Source organism: Gadus macrocephalus, chromosome 16 (genome assembly GCF_031168955.1).
Source record: "Gadus macrocephalus chromosome 16, ASM3116895v1".
Taxonomy (NCBI): Eukaryota; Metazoa; Chordata; class Actinopteri; order Gadiformes; family Gadidae; genus Gadus; species Gadus macrocephalus.
Window position 1 is genome coordinate 14,727,533 of NC_082397.1, and position 21,319 is coordinate 14,748,851.

The window sequence follows — 21,319 nt, forward strand, 5'->3', positions numbered from 1 at the left end:
GGGGATCAAAGGCAGCGGCGAATGCCCCACCCCTCTGCGTGCCTCCACTGCTAAGTCTGGCCATCCGTTCCCCCGGAACTTTCACAAATGATCAAAAACAAGCCGGCTATCCTCACCAAGGCTGCCTCGGTGTGTCCTCTTTGAGCATTCACTCAAACCGTCTTTAGTCACCGCCTCCGTCCACGGACCGGGCATCCAGATGAGATATCATCCTTCGCAGCCACTATTCCCTCCTCCTTTCCTCCCCTGCTCTCCCTCACCCCTCACACCCCCGCCTGCCCCCCCACCCACTACTGTGTCAAGACATATTTTTTAATGGCCGCTGGCAGGGACACGTGTACACGAGCACCCTGGCTCTCCCGAAGGTCAGCCCGGTCACACGGAGGCCTCTTTCTTCCACGAGAGGGAGGGGGTGAGTGGGGTTGGGGTTAAGGGGATCGGGGGGTGGGGGGAGAAGGGGCAGACAGTCGTCGAGAGCAGCCGCTCCTTGGGTTTTGTATCGGTAATGTCTCTGCCCTCCATTAGCCCGTACAATTAAGACAGATGACTGAGGAATATTCGCTCCATCCGTTTTTTCGCCATTGGTCCCCTTGCCTCCGCAGTGCTACATTTGATTCCCTCTTGTCCTCATGCTAATATGTGATACGCTCTCCTTGCTCCCCGTCCTCCGCCCTTCCTCTTCTCCCTTCCCGTCCCCCTGGTTCCCTGCTTCCTGCGCGCTCACAGAGCTCTGAGATTTAGCATCAACAAAACGTGATGCATAGATTGTTGTTGACTAAAAGGAGAAAATAAAAAAATAAAAAGGGGGAGGAAAGAGAAAACAAACAGGAAACAAGCTGTTAAATAACACAGCGCCCCGGGACTCTCTGGGAAATAACGTAGATTGGCGATGGAAAGGTTCCTCATGTTGACGACTAGGGAAACCGCAAAACAGCTTTGTTTATGTTCCCGTGTATGAACAGGAGCGCACCGTATACATTAGTAGCCTTAAGAGATGCGGACGTGGTTATTTCAAGGAGGCAAATATCGATTTAAGATAAAAACAAATATCAATGTTTTTCTAAGTGGCAAACAACACCACGACTTCCTCGTAGATCTGTGGCTTTTTCCTTTTCTTTATTCATTTTTTTCCCCCTCGACTTGACTTGACATAGAAAACGAAAGCGGCGCACTTACTCTGGAGATGAGCTCCCCCACCATGCCAGTCCAGGTGCCGTTAGCCCCGGGGACCCCGTAGTGGCCGTCCCCCACCAGCCGGATGAGGTACTTGAACTTGAGGATGTCGCCCAGCTCCTTCAGCATGTCCACGCAGAAGCCCTGGTAGCGCTCGTTGCCCTCCAGCGCCTGGTGGTTTGGCCGCAGCATCACGTACGGGTTCTCCTGAAACAACACGAGCAGGAACACGGTTCACGCACGTGTCACAGAGGGGGAGGGAAGGGGAGGGACCTTTAAATGTTTCAACTCCAAAAACTCTTCAGGTTTACAGGGTCGCTGGCTTATATTTTATTTGAGGGAGCGCGAAAGTAATTTGAGTGGTACAATTATGGTGATTTTCTCGTCGACGGGGGTCGTCTCGTTTCGGAGTTATAAAAAACCTATGACAGGCGGTGCTGGTATATTATTCTGCGTTTAGTTCACAAAATATTTTACAGGAGGAACTGCGGACACATTCCATTTTTCAAGCCATGGATCATTTTAATCTGTGTTTCAATTTATAATAACACCCGGGCTGTAACGCTATTGAAAAGCAGCTAAGCAGATTTGGAAATCACCTTCAAACAAGTACGTGCTAATCCATTATATAAAAATAAACTAGAGGGGAGGCCAATACTCCTGCTGTGACCTACCAAGCTGCGTATCCATGGAAAAGGGCAGACATGCAGGCAGTCACTCTGTCACTCACACACAAACGCACACACACACATACGCTAGCATGCACGTAAGCATGCACACACACACACACACACACACACACACACACCCAACGCAAACACCTTTATATCTTGTTTTGTGGTAAGGTGATTCACGGGGTTGGTTGTGATTTAGAGAGCCTCCCTATAATGAATCTCAGAGGCCAATGTCACAGTGCTGCTTCTCAAAACAGCAGCACCATGTTGGAGTCACAGAGACACCTCTGGTTCATCGATGCTGTCTGCCTCCCCTCTTTCATCCCTCTTTGACCTCAGCTTGTATTACTTCGGTGCCTTAACTATGACAGGGAGACATAGTTAAGGCACCGTAAAAAAAAAGACTCTCAATTCCTCCCTGAAAAAAGAAAAACGGCTGTTAATACAAATAATGTGATGACGTGTATCCTCTTGCTAACTACTAATGCAAACGATGAATGCTTATAGAAACGTGAAGGCCAGCATGAGTTATATACTGTTTGAGGTAGCCAGGGTTTAGTCATTATTTGCTCAAATCTAGAAAATGCTGTGGGTGCTGTTAGTGAGAAGTGAGGCTTATAATGTTTGTAATAGGTGTCAAATAGTGTCTAAAATAATTTGGAGAATAATAATTGGTATAATTGTTTTCGAGCAATCTAGAGCAAAAATTTAACAAAAAATATTATATATTTGTCGTATTTATTTTATAATAAATAATAAAAAATGAAATATATCGAAATAAATTGAATTTTTTGACCAATTTGATTGCTCGAAATATATAAAATGTTGGACTAATGAGATTGGTCAATATAAGTATCAATTTTAGGCCAATGTGATGACTCTAAATAAATTGGAATTTTCAACCAATGAGATGACTCAAAATAATTAGAAATTTTTCGACCAATGACATCGCTCGAAATAAATTGGATTTGTCGACCAATTTTCGAATTTTCGACCAATGAGAAAATGTGTGCATTGTTTCGACCAATGAGATCGCTCGAAATAAATTGCATTCTTTCAAACCAATGAAATCACTCGAGATATAAATATTTTTGATTATTATTTTTAACTCGTTATTATTTTAATTATTTATTTTTAATCATTTAATATTATCATTTCGAGCAATCTCATTGGTTGAAAAAATATTATTTTACAAGCAATCTGAAGGTTGAAAAATATATAGTTTTTCGAGAGTTCTCATTGGTCTATATATTTTTTTGCCAACTCATTTGTCCAAAAAAAGATATATGGCTAGCCTATAAGCGGGCTCCCCATTTACAAACCCCGATATATAACTATCATATTTCCAATCGATTAATCATTTCAGAGTCAGTGAAACAAGAAATTCGCTAAACATTTAAGCCTAATATTGTGTTTCTAGGTTAAATATTGACGTTGTAGGCTCCGCAACGCCCGAAATGGTTAGCTTTTGTGATAGAAACCTTGGGCTACAGTGGGTTTAATAATTCTCACACTTTAGTTTCGATGGAAGTCAATGAGTCCAACTGTTGATTCTGAAAAAAGTATAAATGATATGATATATGTTGAAATATATTTAAAGATCGAAGTGTGGTGTTAAATATTTGAATGAAGGTTAACTGTTATAAATGTGCCAAGTGTGGAAGTCTGAAGTAGTGTCAGACAATGGGCGAACGGATTCGCCCTCCTCTCATTGACTTAGATTCTAAAAAAATATTTTAAAAGTGGAATATTTTAAATAGTTAGGAGAATACGATTTTCTCTTTCACTCTAGCTTTCGCTCTCTTCATTTTCGATGCTCTTGTTCTTTGTTTTTTTCTATGTTCTAACATAAAAGAGAGAGTCATTTCGTTACATACCGCTGATGCCTGAATAAGGGGGATATTTTACATTTTTGGTCTTGGCTCATTGACTCATATTAAACTATTGTTTAGAAAGACATTTATTAGTACCAACAGACTAACATTTCAAACTGAAATAATCCAAAATGAATTAAGTTTTTAAGTCCTTCACAACATTTTGCACTTACTTGGCCCGAAAGTGAGTGGACCTCCACTGTTACACTGTTGTGTGGCCAGCATACCACACAGAATAAAAGTCCACTAAAACCAGTCAACTCAAGGTTGATCATGTACAATGGCTCTCAAGGTTGATCATGTACAAGACTACAAGTTCTATAAATATGTGATCCATTTCACTGTCACTCAGAGTAGTGCAGCAAAGCACACATAAAACTTTTCCGATAGACTGGACATATTACACCAGCACAATTGCCATTTATGATACAGTCATGTGTGAAATTTATTCAAAATTAAATGTATTAATTTTTAATTAAATAATATTCAATATTATTTTCTCTGGCAGCTAGTTAACCACATTATGGTTTGCATCACAGAATAATCCAAACCCAGTCTCTACACTTTCTATATGCACTTATGAATATAAGAAGAATATATGAATATAGCACGAAACAGGGACCATGACTATCATTGCATCTTCACCTGATTGGTCAGCCTTTCCCTCCCTTTCTCACCTTGGTTAATTAGTTATTTGAACTCAACACTGGCCCTTAGGGAATCATATAATACAACCCACTGCAAGGTATAATACATTTCCCTGGAATGTGGAGCGGATTTCTTCCTTTCTCTAACTGCAGTTGTACATTTAGCACAATTCAGCTGCAGTAAAAGACTCCAGAGCAATGGCATTCAGTTTTCCCTGACATGCATGTAGTGTGCAGTGCAAACAGACCAGCGGAGACAAGAGAGCGACAAACAGGGAGCTTCTGTCTGTCTGCATAGTCACGAAGAAAACCAGGCAGGAGCAGAAGACGAGCTCCTAAAGTCAGTCAGCAAGGCAGACTGGTGATATAGATTGCCTTCACCGTCGTATTGCCTTTATAGTGTGTACTACTCTATAAATGTCAATCTGTTCATCTGTCCATTAGCTCATTTAACCAGCCAGCCATTATACCTTCCTCGTCTGATGTGACTCGTCTGCAATGCTCATGGTTCGGCATGCGCACAAAATAATATAAATGCTAATTTCATAGCTGGCAGACTTATGTAGCTCTCGAAAGCATTGCACCCCAGCCACACTGAGCTGGACTCTGTCCACTCTCATAAGTTATATAGCAGATATGTGCTTATTAAGGTCACTTGGCATTCATCGCTGAGCTCAAGTATTTCCACTGTGGGACATCAGAGAGCAAATACAGGTAGAAACAATGAAAGGTTATTCAATCCAGCCGCGCAGCACCCTTGTAGAACACTTAATATACTTCCAAGTCTAATTAGCTGCAAGGCCAACACATTCTCACTCCGAGCGCGTCGATTTCTGACGAACGGTCAGTGACTTTGGCTTCAGCCAAGGGAAGCCAGGCTTCCCTGTTATTTTAGGCTGTAGTTGTCATCCCATAAAAACATTTATATTAACAGTTTCATTAATTATTTTGTGCTGTGTTGCTGTAATTTCTTCCCCATTTTCTCCTCTCATTGACCATTTCACAATGCGCGATACTGCGCCCCTGTTATAAACTGAAGCCGCGGCGAAACACGACACTGAACACTGCGAGGAAGCCAGCCCGAGCTGGCATCCCTTGGTGAAAAAAAAAGAAAGAATTGACCAATCAGGTGAGGCTACTGTCATGACACTGCCCTCCTCTGATTGGTGGGGAGGGTGTCAGGAGGTTGCCAAGGGAAGCCACTCGGCCCTTGGCTTCACACCAATCAAATCAAAGCATCATTATCAACGTCAATGAAAAAACTATTTTGCTGGCCGTGTCTTCTTTTTGACAAGGATTCCTGCTCCCTTAACAATCCCTGGGTCACTACAGGATTCTTGGACCTTGCCAACTTGTCCCGGGCAATCGAGAGGCACGGTAAATCAAAAAGCCACATAGACTGCGCTGTGAAACTGGCACTGTTTGGACGTGTCAGGGTTGATGACATTAGCGGCTTGTGCATTTCGGTCGGGGAGGGGTTGCATTTATAATAAAATGTGTAATTTAATGAGATGTTTAGGAGGACTGTGTGTGTGTTTGGGTGTGTGTGTGTGTGTGTGTGTGTGTGTGTGAGTGTGTGAGAGCGAGAGAGAGAGGGAGCGTGTCGTGTCGGTCAGATTCCAGGCGTGTGTAAGTCCTGGTAAATGACCAGGCGCTCAAATAGCTCTTGTAGTTGCATTAAATACATCCAAGCTGCAACGCACTCTTTTCTCTAAAGGTTTGGCCTCACTTGGCTTCCTCAAAAAAAAATCCCCACGCCACGCCACTGCTTGTAGATGGATGTGTTTGAGGTGCTGAAAGTGCTCTGTGACTGTAAAAAAATGGTCTTATCCATTACGTGACCAAACCTCTATGAGAAAAACAGAGCAAAACAACACTCTCTCCCTCTCCCGCCACCAATGTTGACCTGGTTAAGTACAGACTAATAAAATAAGACCTCACACACAGCCATCAATCCTACCGGTAGCATCCAACAATCGATAGCACAGCGACAGCCCGACATATTGCCCCCCACCCCCCCCTCCCACTACCTCTCTCCCCCGCTCTCCTTTTATACATTGTTCAGTGTAAACTGTCTGTGTCCCCCATTTTTCTCCCACTCTCCCCCCTCTACCTTTCTCTCCTCCCAGCAAGCCTTAAGGTATTCTATAAAAATGTGATATCTGAGGAAGCAGATCAATCCTGTTATTACCCAGATATTGGTCGGTCGGAGCAGGGAGAGTTACACCGGCTAATAAAAGTGGATCGGTTTGACCGTTAGTACGACATTTAGTCCTTGAATGTCCGAAGGCATTTGCCAATAACTCCCACCTACACCTGCCCACACCACTCTTGAAACACCACTGTGTCTACATAATGGGAGAGACTGAGCGAGAGAGAGAAAAAAGAAGGATGGCGTTCATGTCTACAATAACCATTTGAAATGGGGAGCTTCCTTGAAGGTGAAGTCACAAAGAATTTGTATCTACCGTCTTTTGCACATGACAGCAAACCTGGAATAAAGTTAGGAACTTGGGAGAAATTAATAGATGTAGTTATTTTTCACCCAAGTATTACCATACTTGGGTGGAAGACGAGTCTGGGACCCACAAACTTACACACACACACACACACACACACACACACACACACACACACACACACACACACACACACACACACACACACACACACACACACACAGTGGTAAACTCGGTACGGATCCCTTTAATATTTTGCTGAAGAGAACAAACAAGAGTAGTTCAGGATGTCTTCACAGGTCTTCTTCCAGCCGTCTCTCTGTTCTCCCACTTCCTTACGTTTTCTCAAAGCAATTGTGTTCCCCCGAGTCGCACAACCCGTGGTAAACCAGCTGTTGACACATAAAAAAACCTTTGCCTCCCTCAGCAGTCCTTTGTAACAACCAGCCGGAGAAGTCCAACAAATATTTGATGAGGTTTTTCTGTTCGTGGAGGAAAGACCAAGATGATGTCAAGACGGCTATGTCTTGCTTTACAAGGCCATTTTTTGTAAACGTATGTGTGCTCTACGGAATGGAGTAACAAGAAATAACTGTGATAATAATAAACTCCTGTAAACAAAATCAAAAACTCTTTGAGTGAGCCCTGCTAGACTGATGGCATCATGGGAGGCGGTCAGAACGAGGCATATTCCTGCTGAATAGAAGCCGTATTCCTGTGAGCAGAGCTTGTTGCTCATAGGGGTGACAATGAGTCACATCTACGGTGCAGCAGAAAGTTTATGGGTGGTCATAAAATCTGACATATATTAAGGGTACAACACTGTGCGACACTATGCGCGAGTACGAAGTGGGTTTTTTACCGCAATTCATGCATTTACAAAGGTCCATACATTATAGGTGACAGGCAAGTGAATCAAGGGCGTTTATTTGTCTTCGAATTATAGCGCTTTCATTAATTTTAACCTTCAAGTCAGGCTTAGTGTGACCAGGACAGGACAAGGTTCTGGTTTTTCTGGTATACCATGACGGAGATTAGGATAAAATATGATGTGGCCTTGTTGCTTTGTGTCGATTTCCGCACAAACAATCGTTAAATGTCTATCGGACATGAAATAATGCAAGTAAGAGGCAAACCTAGGAACTCTGCATTACCGGTCAATCTTACAATTATTTATCACCAGGTTGTTAGCAACACCGTGACTCCCACTCTGGAGAGGTCGCTCTGCTAACAAGCACCGGGGAAAAGATAGCGCTTGCACAGAGCAGAATAAACGTAAAAGTAGGAGATAAAAAAAAGTAGGGCGCCTTTAGAATACAGCAGGAGATGTTAGCTCGGAATGATAGAAGGAACAGTGATGCAATTATAGCCTCTGTCCTGTGCCTGCGTGCATGTGTGTGCACTGCTGAGTGTAATGACAGCACAGTAACCTATAGGAATCGACATCAGAGAATCGAGAAATTGTCTCATGCATTTAATGTGCAACATGGACGACCAAAATCTGCCCACCTATGTTTTAGAAGCCATACTGAAATTTACTACATGGTCCACTGCTATTATCCACAATGGAATGATGGAACAAAGCGAGCAAACACCATCCTTGTTAAGACATTACCGTTATCCAGGGTTAAGCCGGTGACCCGCAATCGCGGGGTTCCGTCTTTGAAATGCGTGCAAATATTATTTTGAGAACGAGGAAGCTGAGATAATGTTATCTAAAGAGCAGTGGGTTCCCTTTTCATTACCTAAGTGGACGTATAAAGACATTACATTCCCAAGATCCTCACCACCACAATGGCCTGAAACAATCTTCACCAGTGATTATAAGCACATAGCTCGTGGCCTTCCAGTCAAGTGATAATCAATTCTATGGTCGCTTTCTACAGGGGCTGTTCCGTAAATTAAAGTGGTAAAGAGATAGCCACGTACAGGTATAATAAAACTGCTCTCCGAAGAGCGGTACCTATCTGCTATCCCACTCACTCTCACAGACTATCTATTCCAGACACACAAACACTGTATATATGCCCATAATGACCCACAAAATAATACACATTTGACACACACATATCCACACACACAGTATATATATTAAGCAGCAGGGGAAAGTGCCTGTTGAAAAAGAATAATCAAGGGGCCCCATCCGCATTGGCACAGGCCCATGGTCTCTCTCTTTTCATGCCTGCTATGTGCCATATTGATATTTTCTATATACCGTAGGCCCTTAAAAGTGAATAGAAACGAACTTACCCTCTCCAGCACCAATGATATAAAAATCAATATGCGCGGATATTATGTCTCGCCGATTTCCCCGCGTGCTTTTTCAGTTGGCCAGTGATAAATCTATTAACTATCTTTACGATTGTCTATTCATCATACCGTATCCAACAGTTATAAAATGTTTTACTTTATTGACATAATAAATTAATTCGCATCTCAAAAAACACATAAAGCTTTCTTTTATGTTACCTCGAGGGTGACTGAGTGGGGGACGACTGCGTTTTCGTAATCCGATTCAGTGACTGTTGTGTGAATATTTCCTCAAATTAAATATATATTATTTATTGTATGGTAGACCACGGCTTTCTAGGAATGATATAAATGTAACATGAGGTTTATTATTGAACATTATAAATCTACCTTTATCCTAGTAAAGTCTTCACGGTTAAGACCTTGCATGTGAGGGAAACCGATGACCATAACTAAATGGATCGTTTAAACTTGCTCCATTTCTCCCAATATGCTAAAAAAGGTCAAAATACTTTTTCTCCTTTCACTAGACCCGCAGCTCTGGGGCCCACCCCTAAGGACCGACAAAAGGTCATGACACACCACACCAAAAAACAGCAGAGTCATTCCTCTGCTCTACCCCTGTACCAACACACACACACGCACACGCACACAAACGCTAAGCATAAACACTCTGCACAATGTGCAATGCGCAAACATATGCATGATATGTTTGCATATGTATATTCATGAGTGTAAATGCATACATTCATACATAAGTCAACCCCGCTACAGGCAAGGCTTGGCCTGAGGTCTCTAGTGGTGTGTGTCCTTCCTGCAGCCTCGTGGAGCACCAGGCGGGACCGGGCCCTGATGAATGAGCCCTGAGGCCGGGGAAAATTGGCCCTCGTTGTTTCGAAGGAGACTCACCCCTCCAACGCACGCACGCACACGCACCCACACCCACACCCACACACACACACACAGTCCTGCCTCCTCATTTTCACCACCCCAGTCCCACCTTGCTCCACTCAGCAACCACGAGGCTCTCTCTCTGGACACTTACTGAGTGAAGAGAGCCGCTCCATCAGTCTCAATAAGACCGGCTGTTCGTCTCTGGGACGTGGTGTGTCAACTCACTGCCCTCCCACCCCCCCACGCCCCCACGCCCCTCCGGGCTCCACAGCCGATAAGCCGGCCACTTTAGTACATCACGTGACGTCAGGCAATTCAGCTCCGCCTACATGCTGCTTTACATCGTATCACACACACACACAAACACACAGTGTTTGTGTGTGTGTGTGTCTTTGTTTGTGCTTCAGCGAATCCGGTAACAAGCAAAGTCCGCTGACAGCATCTATACACATCTTTAGGGATTGTTCAATCAGGTAGGCTTTTCCACATTAGGAGATTTGAATCTCACGCGGCTCTTATCTCTCAGCCAATGAGCGATGTCCACCACAGTGGGGACCGACTATCAGGACTCCTCGCTGCTTTTCACATTTTGTGTGTGAGCTCAGAAGCTGTGTACCCAATTTCCAACCATGTCAAGGTTCCCTGTGAGAAACTTCTCACTCCCAACAGGAAATGGCTTCCATGGTTTCGGATATTCAGAATAATAAACAGTAAAATAGATCTAAAAGAAGTGCTAATGGAAGCATTTGTTTCTTAGATGTAATCTCTTGGGTAAGACTAGCATACAGCGTCCTCGTCTCTTTGTTTGAGATAAATCAAGATGCTGATCTGTTTTGGGCTGCCCTTTCTAATCATGCTTACAAAATAATTGTATTAAAATGTAATTGGCTGCAGTGCTGCTGTTTTTTTTGCATTTCTGTATGCACATTTTGTGGATTGATTCCTCAATATATTTGACATCGGGCAGATATGTAGGGTCAAACTGCAGTCGGCCCTATCTAATGCTATTAATGCTAACTATCTTGTATGCTACCGATTACAACACAGATTCACAATTGGATTACTATTTTAATAAGTATACCACCACCACTACCATCACCACCACCACTAGCATAAGTACTGCCTACCAAATCCTGAGGGATGTGCCATTGCACCTTGTTGAATGTCTCAGTGAATGTGTGTCTCCTTGAATTTGTGCTCCTTGAATATTTATAGATGCAGCTTTGTCTAGAAACATGACATTTTTTTGTAACCAAAATGAAGCAAAGAAGTTTTTGTCATCATGAAAACATTATTATTATTGTAGTATTATTATTCCTCGAATTAACAAATAATCGATTCATTGTCCGAAATAGCGAAGATGTGTCTAGCCTAGTTCTATGTGGATTTGAAGCCTGCAGCTATGAGCTAGAATAGCTCTAGCTCGACTCTGTGGAGATAAGTTCTGTAATCATGCAGATAACAGCACGTCACAGTCACTATAATGAGTTATTTTTGCATGATTAAGTGGATCTACGTAATCAAGTTATCCCTGCTAAAGGGGTTTAAATGAGGAACCTGGGACGTTCGGATGTCTGGAATGATTAGCTTCTATTGAGGCCACACTTCTTGTCCAATGGCAAAACTCGGCGATGGCAAAACCATTCTTAATTTGCTCATCAACCTCTCTGATTGTACAAACCTCAGAGTTTGGACACAGGGCTTGGCTTTCTCATCCTCCGTGTCCCTTAACGACATGGCGGTGAAAGATGCATTGTGGGATGAGAAAACACTACTCACCAATATGGTGGTTATGGTGAGGGTGGTGTTGAAGAGGGTCTCTGTTACGTTGATGGAGGGAAGCTTTCTCTCCATGGAGAGACCATCTTCAGAGTGCCACTGGCCAATCTGCAAAGGTAGCAACCACACACACACACACACACACACACACACACACACACACACACACACACACACACACACACACACACACACACACACACACACACACACACACACACACACACACACACACACACACACACACATCAGTAACTGAGTTAATGAGGATGGCCAGATAGGAATAGGGAGATCGAGACTATCTAGTGTCTTTTTTTGTAACCCCTTAATCCCAAGGACAATTAACATGACCTTCAATGAGAAAAAGAGGAATCAAAAGACAGAAAGAATGGAGAGCATGTCGATGGATGAAAACAACCAAAAAACAACAACAACACACGACAGATCACAAAGCCGATATTGGTTCAGAGACAAACAGAGGCAAAGCAGGGCCCGAGACAAAGGGACAAAAGACAACCTGTCTGGCGGCGTGACTCCTTGAAGAGTTAACACAGGGCCATGTGCCTCATCAGAGGTAACAGAATTCATTCATTAAGCCAATTAACGGCCAATTACGTGGCGCCGAGACACATTTCATTCTCATTAGAGCTCCACCGGCACCTCACACCTCCATCATCCCACGGGCCACCCTTCTCCGTCTCAGCCTCGTTCACGTCTCGTCTTTCCCGTATCCTTCGCTTACATCTCAACTCTACTCTGTCTTTCCTCCACTGCTGCATTATCACTGCAGCCAGACGGGCATGTGTTGACAAGCCGGGCTGTAAACACCAGCCTATTTATTCATGGCATTCTTCTTTTTTTATGAGCTTTTTTCGGATAGAAATCAAGACCTCAGCCCTAGTTCACTTTGTCTCTTCATTTCCGAGACAAACTGTTTGAGTTTGCTTTCTAGGAAATGTTTTCTGACAGCTTTTTTGTTATTGTCTGTGTAAAGTTGGTCTTCCTTTTAGATTTAGACGATGCCATTCAAGTCATACCCACCTTCACGTTTGTATGATGCACTGTGGCACCCTTCCAAGACGTGCATTTGATTCTCGCTTAGGTCATTACTGGGACGTTTTGGAATATAACATTTGGTTATTATCTCTTTCTAAGGTTTTAAATGGGCTGTGTGATTTTTTTGTATTTCAGGGGAATGAGCATATTTTGGTTTATGAATGGGTGAATCTAAAGCACTTTGAGTGACCAGAGGTCAGAGAAGTGCTAGATTTAGCACTTCTCTAACCTCTGGTAACTCAAAGTGCTAGATGAATGCAGTCCTCTTACCATTTGAACATCGAAGCATTTAAAATAGCATTTGCTTTTCATAGAAATCCCGGATGCACTCCAATCCAACTGATCTAGAAGTATATCTCGGTTAAAGAATTTGAACGACACTCCCTGAATATAAACTATTTTCCAATGCATGGAAACCATTTCAATTGAATAAAATGACATGTCTGGCATGGTTTTATAAAGTAGGATTCATAAAAAAAGAATAAATTAACCAAACCGAGGTGATTTTCTAGTGCGGATGAACCGCTCAAATATAGACTTTAATGAATCTGTATGATACAGATATTTTCATCCATCTATTTCCTCCAAAGGCACCTTGGGTCAGCAACATGAGCGGGGAGCACAGCTAGACTCCACTTAAAGGACTTCTTGCCATGGAAGACAAAAGGACTCCCTGCAGGCTGACATCACACTCGTCCAGAGCAATTAAGCCAATCCTCTCCCCCTTCCCACCCAGGTGACACTTGTCCTCATCTCAGGGGTTGTCATGGGGGCACCACAAGCTAAATCTGTCTCCGCCCAGAACCTGTTAGCTAGGCTTCAAACTTTCCCTTATGCAATTCAAACAAATACGGGGCCACGTTGGTGCCGACTTCGGTCGGTGTTGAACGCTGTAGAAAGAGCATCCCTGAAACCTCTACTTTAGGATTTGGATGGCTACTTCGCTAAGAGTAGTGCCCCAAGTATCAGGAAGCATCCTTGAGTTTGCACCAGACACGGTGCTAAGAGGGCTGATATTCAGTGATGTTGAGTACATATTTCAGAGAGACGGATTCAACAGGACTGGATTTCATTTGGAATGCCTTTTTGTAGTTTTCTGGAGAGAATTCAGACGATGCACAAGCTCACGTTCATACAGCCACACATGTGCAAGCATGTGCCACACACACACACACACACACACACACACACACACACACACACACACACACACACACACACACACACACACAAGCACTCACGCAGGCACACAAAGCTCACAGAGCACTCGCATGCCCTACTGTGACTAGTATTAGTATTACTGAACAGCCTCCATGTAGCCATGGGCTTTAAGTACATTAATATCCCCCAAAACACCCACGCGTGCATGTGATGTAACGTGGCCACACAAGTTTGGGAATAGGCTCGGTTAAGTCAAAGTAGAGAGCTGGCAGGCAGGAGGTGCCAAAGTGTGCTGGATGACACGTTTCATGTGAAAATAAGGTAGGAAAATAAAAAAAAGCCGCTCACAAAATATTTGAGGACTTGCTATTTTTTTCAAGGTTAGTCTGACAGAAGCTCATGAGATCCAATCTGAGTCCCGGTGCTGTCTAGAGGCTGCTTGGCCCTCTTTATCATTCACCGTGCGTCACCAGGAAAATAAATAGATAATTGAACACCGGAAATTAAATAAATAAAGTAGAAGGGAAAAAATATTTCAAAGAAGTCCTCAGAGAAAATGATCAAGAAGAGTTTGGCTTTCCATTTCCCCTGGTGTAATGGGAAAGACAACACCTAAAGACACACATTAACACAAATACATTACAGTCATGACTACTGCTGATACACGTACACCACCACCATGAAGACCACCATCACTACCACCACCCTCATCACTACGACCACCACCACTGCCACCTCGATCACTTCTACCAACACCACCACGATCCATACCACCACCATCATCACCACCACCACTACCATCATCTATACTACCACCACCACCACCACCATCACTACTATTACCACCACCAGCAACAGCACCTCTACATTGCTACTGCCAACACCACCACCATCACTATCCCCACCACTACCACCAGCACTACCCATGCCACCACCATCACTACCACCTCAACCATCATAACCACCTCCACCATCAACTCCATCCCGACTGCCGACACCACCACCACCACCACCACCACCACCACCACTACTACTTTTACCAACACCAGCACCACCACCTCCAGTTCAGTTCAGTTCAGTTTAACTTTATTGTCCCAAAAGGGAAACTTGTCTTGCAGTCAGGTACACATAAAAAGCACAAGATACACAAGGACACACAACATCTCTACTACCACCACCACCACCATCACCACAACTACTACCACCACCACCTCCATCACCTCCACCCCAACACTGCAGATGACCGAACAGGAACGACAAGAAGAAAGTGCACACAGCATCTTTCAGCAGACGGCTGCTATGGGAAATACAGCATGACATTGATTGGGTGATACTACTGTGAACCGGCCAATCGGTATTCACATCAGGGGTCCCGGCGGGTGTCAAGTAGAGCTGAAGAAAAGGGATGGGGGAAGAGAGACACCCCCCTCCTACCGCAGTGGCGGTAGAAGGGGGGGAGTGTGTGTGTGTGTGTGTGTGTGTGTGTGTGTGTGTGTGTGTCTGTGTGTTTGTTTGTGTGTGTGCGTATATGTGTGTATGCGTGTGTGTGTGTGTGTGTGTGTGTGTGTGTGTGTGTGTGTGTGTGTGTGTGTGTGTGTGTGTGTGAGTTGGGCGGGGGAGGGGGGTGAGGGGTAAAGGAATGATCCTCTGCCAGGAGGGGGTTCAAGGGGAGGGGGACCGGGCCTAAACCATCCCTGTCATCAGGCTGCCGCTCCGGCGGGGCCGAACATAAAGAGTGCTCTACTCTTCTCTCCATCCTGGAGAGGATGGGGCGCTCAGAAGAAGCTGCTGTAAGCTTTATCATCAGGACAACAAGTGCAGAGTGAGCGAAAGGTAAAGAGAGACACACACACACACACACACACACACACACACACACACACACACACACACACACACACACACACACACACACACACACACACACACACACACACACACACACACACACACACACACACAGTTGTGCACGCACACGCATGCTAGTGGGCGCGCACAGGGCCTTTGCAGCCACTGGCAAGCACAACTTCTCCAAATAAAACTTTGATGGTTCCTGTAGTGATTAGAATTCGTAGACACATTACGTGACAACTTTTTTTGTTGCTCACTGACATGATGAAGTTGGTCCCCGAGTCTTATTGGACGCGGTACGCAGCTTCTTCACCTGATGAGTGACTAATAAGAAGCAACAAATAAATTGGCCGCCGGTAAGAGAAGCTCATGTGTATAAATGCAGTCCATTTACCTTTTAAGCATTATAAAAAACGTGTCATCCTACAGGCATAGCGGCCATGCTGGCTCGTGCCAGTCCTGAGGTCTTATTCCTGGGGGAGATTAAAAGTTGTGTACAGGCTTGGTTTAGAATGTTAATGAAGCAGGAGAGCTAATTACATTCATCACCTACCGTCACGTGCCGCAGCACATCCCATCACATCTGTTGTGCCCGTGTTTTGGACGCAACGTGACAACGTTTTCACGTCCACTACGAGGTGATTTACAGTCGTTCCATTAGCGCAATAATTATTTTATGATTCGCTGCTACAATAAAAAAACAGACATCAATGCATTTGCATACACATGAAAGCAATGAATCCGACGTCTTGAATTCTCTATTGTCTGGAGGAATGGAGCGATGCGAGGCGGTGGGTGGGTGAGGGGGGGGGGGGGGGGGGGGGGAGGGCGGGGATATCGGCCAACAACAGACACCGTAATGGGAAAAGGGGAGAGCAAGAGGAAATAAGCGATACACTGTTGATGCTTATTGTCAGTCATTTACTGGGGAGCTGGGCTGAGGGGGCAAAACGGAAAGGTAATCAATCCTCAGGTACCAGGAGCAGGCAACAAGAGAGAAGGAACACAGTGTACCACCAGCAGCAGCCAGCCTGTTTGTCTGTGTGTGTGTGTGTGTGTGGGTAGGTGGGTGTGTGTGTGGGTGTGGGAGTATTTGTCGGGCTGCTGCAGAATAAGTATGACATAGAGAGATTGTGCGCCTGTATGTGTGTGTGTATATATGCATGTTTTTATGTGTTTGTATGTATGTGTGTGTGTGTGTGTGCGTGTGTAGATTCATATGGATGCGTGTGTGCGTATATGCGTGTGTTTATACGTTTGCATGTGTATGTGTGCGTGTGTACACGTGTGTATATGTGTTTGTATGCGTGTGTGTGTGTGTGTGTGTGTGTGTGTGTGTGTGTGTGTGTGTGTGTGTGTGTGTGTGTGTGTGTGTGTCTGTGTGTGTGTGTGTGTGTGTGTGTGTGTGTGTGTGTGTGTGTGTGTGTGTGTGTGTGTGTGTGTCTGTGTGTCTGTGTGTTAGTGTGTGTGTGTGTGTGTGTGTGTGTGTGTGTGTGTGTGTGTGAGAGAGAGAGAGGGTTGTGAGGGGGCGGCGGCTACAGAAGAAGTGGAGCGTCGCCCCCGCTGAGAGATTATCCAGGGTTCCCTTCTGAAACCTGGAATTACAGTCTGAGGGGAGGATTAGGCTCGCTGCTCACCGGAGCGTCGGGAGTGGCTGATTCTCCTGTCAGGAGTGGCGCGTTCAATAGGGTTTGGCGGGAGGACGCCATGGCACAGGCATCCATCATCGTGCGAGGGAGGGAATAAGTACTAATGTGGAGATAATGTCGTCGGGCACACATGAATTAAGCCCACTGCATTAAGGTGTCATGGCGACACGGCAGCAGTGTGTGTCTATTTCTGTGTAACTTGTGTGTGTGTGTGTGTGTGTGTGAGAGAGGGGCTTTTTTGTGATGATATGGCGTTTTTGCCGTTAAAGTTATTACTGTCAGCTGAATTGGATCCGAGGCCAATTACAGGTTGATGTTCACCACTTTTGGTGTAGAACGGTAAAAAATTGAAGATTGTTCACGTAATAATAATAATAATAATAGATTGAATTTATATAGCGCTTTTCTAGACACTCAAATATGCTTTACAGTGAATGGGGGACCTCACTAACCACCACCACGTAAAGAACATCCTCTTCCCCACTCACTATGAGTGACTTTTCTGAAATACAACCCTTGTAGATTCTATTCACACTTATTTCAATTACTGGTTGTGTTCTTGTATGTGTGTGTGTGTGTGTGTGTGTGTGTGTGTGTGTGTGTGTGTGTGTGTGTGTGTGTGTGTGTGTGTGTGTGTGTGTGTGTGTACGTTTGTGTGTTTGTGAGTGTGTGTGTCTAAGTGTGTTTGTGTGTGTGTGTTTGGGCATTTAACTAGGGTAAAGTATGTTTTTCTGAGTGTGTGTATCTTTGTCTCTGAATGTGTGCGTACGAATGTTGGTCTGTCTCTGTGTGATTGAGTGTGTGTTTCCCTATGTGTGCGCGTGTGTGTATGTGTGTGTCCCTGTTTGTTTGCATGTGTGTGTGTCAATGTGTGTTTGCATGTGTGTGTGTGTGTGTGTCTGCGCGCTCCCGTTTTTGTGTTTGTCTCCGTATGCGTGCACATGTGTTTGTGTGTGTGTGTACATGCCATGCCTCTACCCTCTCTTCAAAGCGGGGGGTGCAGAGAGACAGACCTCAACGGGCCTAGAGCAGAAGGAGCGTGTGGCAGTCTGTGAACTCATCAGCGGCCCAGCTGAGCCTCCTCAGCATCGGGTCACGGGAAAAGGACGTAAAGGAGCCTCCCAGATGCTCTGCGCGTCAGAGGGAGGCAGACTGCTGCTGTTCTCCGCCGCACAGAAACATTACTTTGAGATCATGCGCCGATCCTCGCTGCTCGCCTGAAGCCGTCGGGCTAGGAGGGAATAGGGCAACTCGGCTTATAAGCTTTCGCAAACCTTCTATTTCATTGTTGGCTCGTTTTGTTGTCACACACACACGCACATTCATGCCTGCACACACAAGGGGCATGCACGGACACACCCACACCCACATGGAAACACACGCACACACACGCAGATGAATGCATACACAAACACATTCATCCATGCACACACACGGGTATGCACGGACACACACACACACACACACACACACACACACACACACACACACATGCATACACACACATTCATCCATGCACACACACGGGTATGCACGGACACACACACACACACACACACACACACACACACACACACACACACACACACACACACACACACACACACACACACACACACACACACACACACACACACACACCACACACACACACACACACACACACACACACACACACACGCATTCAATCTCAAGTTTCACCTCAAATTTACTCCAAAGCTACTCTCATCAGTCGTTATTTGGCGCTATTTGGAATCAAGCCACGGCCCTTTTAGTCCCTTTAGTAATGAGACACAAGTGTGGGGTGGATGATAATGGTGGTGCCACGTGGTTGGTTGAGCATCACTTCAAAGGAGCGCCCCAAGGAGAAGCCAGAGCAAACAATGTCCTCCCTGGCAGTCGGGGACCCTGTGGGCCTGTGGACAGCCGCCGCCGCACCGCTGATTGTGTACATGTCTCAATCCTCGGCGGGGGAGAGGTCACACTGTCACTGTCGGGGGACGGGGCCTTTCAGAGGCGAGCGCCGGCACCGCTGCACATTTTTATTTCCCATTTCTTCCTTCATTCCCTCTCTGTCCCTCTCGCTCTGTCTCACTCCCACTCGCCCGCTATCTCCATGCTTTCGCTCCTCTCGCCTACGCAACCCCTCTGCTTCTCATTCTCTTCCCCCGCTCCCCCACACCCACCCAGACAGAGCTTTGAAACGTTCAGAGGCCGGGGTCATCGCGGTGTCATTCAATGTGAATCCAGTAACGGATCCGACGAGAGGGACAGGTTGGAGGCTGGAAGACCGAGGGGGGGCGGGGGCCAAACATGGAATCTAATTCTTCAGGGGTTTCCCAAAGGAGGGTCTTTTGAATGGAGGACAGTAGATAGAGAGGTCATGATGCCGCTCCAACACTGTCCTTGGTGACTAAATCATTGTGGCAGGGACAGTGTGGAATCCGAGAACGCATGAGCTAAAGGGAAAAAGGCAGCAGACACATGCAGGCATGCAGACTAACAAGCATTTGTAAAGCGAAGAGGCGCTTGGATGCACACACGCACACACACGGATTTGCATGTAAAAGCGAACACACACATACACGCTCTGTTACTCTCTCTCTCTCTCTCTCTCTCTCTCTCACACACACACACACACACACACACACACACACACACACACACACACACACACACACACACACACACACACACACACACACACACACACACACACACACAATCACACGCGCGTGTTCCCTCAAAACCCCCACAAACGGGCCTAAGCCAAGCTTGAAATCCGTTAAGGCTGGGGGATCTTGCAAAACAGCTCATCCATCCTGCTTTTGATCTATACCCCGTCTCCAGCCTGCAAAGTGCAAGGCGAGAAAAACAAAAGAGGAAGCGGGACCGCTCTGTGTCTCCCGGAAACCAAAAATGAGGCGAAATGAAAGGCAGCAGGCCAGACGAAACGCAGTGTGTATGCATGTGTTCGCTCGCTTTGTCTTTGTTTGTGTGTTTGCATGTGTGTCCGTGTGGTTGTGTGTGTGTTTGTCTGTTTGTGTTTGATGTGCGATGTGTATGAGACAGGTGATTTAACGAATAAGAGATACATGGATGCAGTATTTTCCGATGCTCATGTTAATGCACATTCTAAAGAGGTCCACGGTCACACCAAAGCACTTATTCAAGACACTTGAGCTCCACATCAAAAGGAAGAATTCAGTTAATTCAGTTTCATTGGAATTAATATTCATGCAGATTCCCAGAGTTGAATTAGAAGACAGCGTACTAATGTGATTGAAGGCCATTTTGCTGCACATGCACCCACTTTCTCCTTGAATCTGAGTTCCTCGGAAGTCCGGGCTCATGTCAGGCCATCCATTGCACGGAAATCATGCAAAGGCAGCTTGCTAGCGCTTTGTCTGCTCGGCCCTCTTTTACCAATGAAATACAGCACACTTAATGATATTCAATCTTCATTGAGGCTTTTATCAATAACTTCTTACGGTACCCTTTTTCGATCTTATATACATTTTCAGTTTACCAAAATAAATATATAGAGAATCTAAATAGAAAGCTGGAAGTAGAATATCCCTGAGTAGCAAACACGTCCGCATTTATTGTATGATGTCGGTCCTGGCACTTCAAAATAGCACTTAGCATCGTGTAGCATCTCCTCCTAGATATCTTTTTTGCCTATGGGGAATGGGTTGACCTGGCAATTGTAAATGCTTGGCAAGTGCTTTACCAACAGCGATATATTGTTGTTTCTCTTTCCTCTGACAAATGTTCTTATCGTAAGTTGCTTTCGATAAAAGCTTCTGCTAAATGCCCCAAATATAAATGTGAACGCATAAAGCAACATTA

At 45.0% G+C, this 21,319-nt stretch overlaps 1 protein-coding gene across 1 annotated transcript in view; it reads right to left on the minus strand.

Moving 5' to 3' along the window:
* grik4 (glutamate receptor, ionotropic, kainate 4) overlaps window positions 1-21,319 on the minus strand; it is a 139,960-nt gene that overhangs the window by 21,744 nt on the left and 96,897 nt on the right. Inside the window, exons 10-11 of the mRNA XM_060074884.1 lie at window positions 11,751-11,858; window positions 1,177-1,380 (exon numbers count right to left, since the gene is read on the minus strand). Of these exons, the coding sequence (XP_059930867.1) occupies window positions 1,177-1,380; window positions 11,751-11,858 (312 nt within the window). The remainder of the gene's footprint in view (window positions 1-1,176; window positions 1,381-11,750; window positions 11,859-21,319) is intronic.